This window comes from Salvelinus namaycush, unplaced genomic scaffold (assembly GCF_016432855.1).
Source record: "Salvelinus namaycush isolate Seneca unplaced genomic scaffold, SaNama_1.0 Scaffold176, whole genome shotgun sequence".
NCBI lineage: Eukaryota > Metazoa > Chordata > Actinopteri > Salmoniformes > Salmonidae > Salvelinus > Salvelinus namaycush.
Window position 1 is genome coordinate 3576 of NW_024058519.1, and position 5194 is coordinate 8769.

At 44.5% G+C, this 5194-nt stretch overlaps 1 protein-coding gene across 1 annotated transcript; it reads left to right on the plus strand.

The window, feature by feature from the left end:
• The first annotated feature begins 499 nt into the window (after positions 1 to 499).
• Positions 500 to 4506, plus strand: LOC120037547 (protein ATP6V1FNB). Its single transcript, XM_038983578.1, has 3 exons — positions 500 to 2682; positions 3467 to 3648; positions 4107 to 4506. The coding sequence occupies exons 1-3, from the start codon at positions 2435 to 2437 to the stop codon at positions 4223 to 4225; spliced, it is 549 nt and encodes a 182-aa protein (XP_038839506.1). The 5' UTR covers positions 500 to 2434; the 3' UTR covers positions 4226 to 4506.
• Positions 4507 to 5194: the final 688 nt, after the last annotated feature.

The following is a 5194-nucleotide window of genomic DNA, read 5'->3' on the forward strand; positions in this document are numbered from 1 at the left end:
AGTGCTGTTCTCTGACAGTAAGCTACAGTTCGCCTCACTCAGTGGAACTGTAGAACCAGAGAGGTCTGTAGGGGTATGTATTGCAATCTAGAGTGGAGTCTGTCTGTGGTGTTATCTAGAGGGGTCTGTCTAGTGTTATCTCGAGGGGTCTGTCCTGTAGTGTTATCTAGATATGTAGGCATGTAGTGTTATCTAGATGGGTCTGTCTGTAGTGTTATCTAGATGGGTCTGTGGTGTTATCTAGAGGGCTCTGTCCTGTAGTGTTATCTAGAGTTATGCCTCTAGTGTTACCTAGAAAGGTCTAGAATAGGATATGATGGAGAGAGACACTAGACAAGACAGAGACCGCAACAGAAGAATAGGATATGATGGAGAGAGACACTAGACAGCAACAGAAGAATAGGATATGATGGAGAGATACACTAGACAGAGACAGCAACAGAAGAATAGGATATGATGGAGAGAGACACTAGACAAGACACAGAGACAGCAACAGTATGAGAGGGAAGGAGAGAGGCTGAGGTCCTGTAGCAGAGGGAAAGAGAGAGGCTGAGGTCCAGTATCAGAAGGAAAGAGAGGCTGAGGTCCAGTATGAGAGTTAAAGGGAGAGGCTGAGGTCCAGTATGAGAGTTAAAGGGAGAGGCTGAGGTCCAGTATGAGAGTTAAAGGGAGAGGCTGAGGTCCAGTATGAGAGTTAAAGGGAGAGGGAGAGGTCCAGTATGAGAGGCTGAGGTCCAGTATGAGAGTTAAAGGGAGAGGCTGAGGTCCAGTATGAGAGGCTGAGGTCCAGTATGAGAGTTAAAGGGAGAGGCTGAGGTCCAGTATGAGAGTTAAAGGGAGAGGCTGAGGTCCAGTATGAGAGGCTGAGGTCCAGTATGAGAGTTAAAGGGAGACAGGATATTAGTTTAAAGATTATATTGAGTAGAACGTCCTTAGATATAGTCTCAAATATTTTATATTTTTTAAGAGCAACGGGGCTGGCAGGTAGTATTTAGTTTCTCCGTCTCTGGGATTCTTTAATCAGTTTGACTCGTTGGACAGGTCAGAGTCTGTTTGAAGGTGTTGAGTGGTTTTTTAGCTACTGTAATTGAGTACTGACAGTGTCTTCTGTGGAAGGTGCAAGTTACCTGAAATATATAATCTAGCAATGTTCATCACAAACCAAATTCATGCCTTTAGCTGTTGAAAATTGTTTTATTATTTTTCAGGGGATAATGGCCCTGGACCCCACTACCGGTTTTGGGCTAAACCCCTAAATGTCTTAAAATCCTAGAAACGCCCCTGGTTATTGAACTCAACCTGCAGGAGGTTTGTTTGTTGTGATTGAGTGGGGGACAGCTTTAGGGGGACAGCTTTAGGGGGGCAGCTTTAGGCAAGGCTCTGACAGATGGGTGTGTCTTGGTGGTGGCAAGGACACAGCCAAGAAACACCCACATTAAATGTCAGCTTCAAATGGGTAGGGACGTCCCAAGGATCCCGGATAGCAAGGATAGTGGATGGCATACCAGTCTTGGCAAACATGCACACACCTTTAAAAAAACAGTGTTGCCTGGGTAAATCAGTTCTCTTCTATATAGACGGTATGCACCGGTTTCCAGACCCATATTAAGCCAATTCCTGGAATAAAAATGGAGATTCTCTTGAAGTATCATTGCTCAGCAGGGACCACAGTATGCAGACTCACAGAGAGAAAACACTACTTTAACACTACAGCGCCATCATCTGGACTGGAAGCAGAACTGCTCTCACTCGTTCTGTATATGCTGTGTTCCGTCATGTTCTGTAGTTCTGTCAGCTGGCTGGTGGGGGCACTGTGAGGCTGGCTGGTAAAATGAAATCTGTTTTCTAGACACACACACACACACACACACAAAGGCACCTGTCTGGAACGTTCTGGTCTCTGATTGGTTAACCATAGAGGGAGAGAGAGAGAAACCTGACAAACTGTTCTTAGGTTTCTGAATCTGAGCCACAAGGTTAGGTTTCTGACTGAGATAATACCTGTGGAAAAGCAGACAGACTTCTGGTTCAGTGAGGGAGAAGATAAATATTCCAGAAGTCTCCACTCTGAAACCAACCAGGACAGGACACTAGAACAGCAGAACCAGCCAACCAGTGCAGCAACAGCCTATTCTACAGACCGGTCAGAACAGTAAAGGACATTCTAGACCAGAAACTAGCATTCTAGAACAGAACAGGGCATTTTAGAACAGGACAGGACACTCTAGAAGAGGTACAGGACATTCTAGAACTGGACAGAACACTCTAGAAGAGTACAGGACATTCTAGAAGAGGTACAGGACATTCTAGAACTGGACAGAACACTCTAGAAGAGTACAGGACATTCTAGAAGAGGTACAGGACATTCTAGAACTGGACAGAACACTCTAGAAGAGTACAGGACATTCTAGAACTGGACAGAACACTCTAGAGGATGAGGAACCTCCTGACCACCGAGAACCAGAACTGTTACCGGGAGCAGATAGAGAAGGAGTTCTACGCCCGGCTGGCCTGGAAGAGCCGCTACGGACGAGACTACACCACCAGCTTCGTCTCCCGCAGGGCCAATGAGCAGGTAGGGCTGAGGCTCCCTGAGCTCCCCCTGACCACCACTAAGACCATCCTGCCACCTGTGCTATCTACCCTGGAGAGGAGGAGAGAGGCTGCAGTGCCCATGGACAGGTGAGTGAATTAATGAATACATTTTATTTGACACATTTTAAATACAACTAGAGTTGCCTCAGCCACAGGAGTACAACAATTATTGATTTTGCTGACTACGCCACAATGTGTGTGGTAACCTAAGCCCAGTGGTGGGAAAAGTTCCCAATTGTCATATTTGAGTAAAAGTAAAGATACTTCAATAGAAAATGACCAAATAGAAAGTGAAAGTGCCCAGTAAAATACTACTTGAGTAAAAGTATTAAAGTATTTATTTGAAAATGTACTTATGTATCAAAAGTAAATGCTATACATCAAATTGCTTATATTTCTCTTTTTTTTTCACGCAGCAAGGGGCATACTCCAAAACACACACTTATAAAACGTAGAACTTGTGTTTCGTGAGTCCGACAGATCAGAGGCAGTAGAGATGATGCATTCTCTTGATAAGTGTGTAAATTGGATAATTTTTTTCTGTCATGCCTGAGCATTTGAAATATATATTGTGTGTCAGGGACTTACTTTACTTCACTGCCCAGGGGCCTAAACCCAGGGGCCTAAACCCAGGGGCCTAAACCCAGGGGCCTACACCTAGGGCCACTACAGTCGGCTACGCCACCTTTTTGGTTTAATGAGAAGGAACTCAACCTTTAAGATGGACCTATTCAGTTGTCCCTACACAGGCTCAGAATACACCAGATGAGGCCGTTTTTAGACAAATACAACTGTACAATTTCATATCAAAAATCTTTGAGGATTTAAAACATGTCTACCGAAATTATGTTCCTGGTTACCTTTAACCCAGGTCACTGAGCGAGGCTCCTCTGATGAGAGCAGTGACACCCCAGACCAAGGAATCTCTCTACCAGGGTTTTTCCAAGGAGGGGAAGGGGCGCAGCCTGTACCTCCACACACGCACCCAGAAAGGCCCAGAGGAGAGGTTTGACTACCCTCTACTGTCTTCCTGGGACTACGGATGGAGACTGGGTGAGATGTTTGGTCATCTTGTTACTTGAAGCTTTAGTACTTGTTATAAGCGTGTATGACACTATATAACTATGGATGGAGAGTTGGTGAAATGTATGGTAACACTTTACCATTAAATAACACTATGTCTGCAGGTATAATGCTTCGTTGCTGGTTATAAGCATGTATGAGCCTTTATGACTATGGATGGAGACTGGTTCTGGGATGCTTCATATAGCCAGACCTTTTAAAGGGCTGAATGAAAAAATATCATGTTGATCTTAATGCTATTTCCCTGGCTAATAAATATAACAGAATCAAATAAAATACAATAACAAAATAAAGAAGCTTGAAAGGATTACAAACTAGTTTGTGTTTGTTTTGAGCATATTTATCACAAAGCAATGCATGGTAAAGACAGACATTCAAATACACATTTAAATGGGGTATTACAATGTCAACATTCCATCTGTGTCTAGGTGACTATGGAAGAGACTACAGGTCGCCAGCCAATGGAAGATCAGGAGTCGTGAGGAACACTTTTTACGCCAGGAATGGAATTTTCAATTTTCCCTCCGAAACTGATCGCCTTGGATGACGAGGCTTCATTTTTCAGCTGTTTTTTATACTTTATGATTTTGATGAAGAATAACTTTCATTTGTTTTCACTGTATGAGGATGCTATCTTCGTTTGATTTATAACAAATATATTCTCTTCTATAGGATAAACAGTTGTGTGTTAGCTATAAATAATGTTCATATGCCATTCTTATGAAAACACTGTTACTTTACATATACACACTGTTATAACTGTTGGAGACAATGTGTTGTTATAATAACATATGTTTGGATAAAACTTTTTCTAGTCATTTGCTGTCAGGTTTGTGTGGTTTCAACATTTCTGTGGGAAAATAATAGATGTGAAAAGGTTGCCAAGCATGAAGAGAAAGCAGGCTGCCACGCTCTACATGAGAAAGCAGGCTGCCACGCTCGACATGAGGAGAAAGCAGCCTGCCACGCTCTACATGAGAAAGCAGGCTGCCACACTCTACATGAGAAAGCAGGCTGCCACGCTCTACATGAGAAAGCAGGCTGCCACGCTCTACATGAGAAAGCAGGCTGCCACGCTCTACATGAGGAGAAAGCAGGCTGCCACGCTCTACATGAGGAGAAAGCAGGCTGCCACGCTCGACATGAGGAGAAAGCAGGCTGCCACGCTCTACATGAGAAAGCAGGCTGCCACGCTCTACATGAGGAGAAAGCAGGCTGCCACGCTCTACATGAAGAGAAAGCAGGCTGCCACGCTCTACATGAGGAGAAAGCAGGCTGCCACACTCTACATGAGGAGAAAGCAGGCTGCCACGCTCTACATGAGGAGAAAGCAGGCTGCCACACTCTACATGAGGAGAAAGCAGGCTGCCACACTCTACATGAGGAGAAAGCAGGCTGCCACACTCTACATGAGAAAGCAGGCTGCCACACTCTACATGAGAAAGCAGGCTGCCACGCTCGACATGAAGAGAAAGCAGGCTGCCACGCTCGACATGAAGAGAAAGCAGGCTGCCAC

Bases quoted from the DNA above. Each gene is read 5' to 3' on its own strand.
- LOC120037547 (XM_038983578.1), top strand. From the start codon at position 2,435: ATGAGGAACCTCCTGACCACCGAGAACCAGAACTGTTACCGGGAGCAG. The intron at 2,683-3,466 runs GTGAGTGAATTA...CCTTTAACCCAG, and splicing joins GCTGCAGTGCCCATGGACAG to GTCACTGAGCGAGGCTCCTC. The intron at 3,649-4,106 runs GTGAGATGTTTG...ATCTGTGTCTAG, and splicing joins GGACTACGGATGGAGACTGG to GTGACTATGGAAGAGACTAC.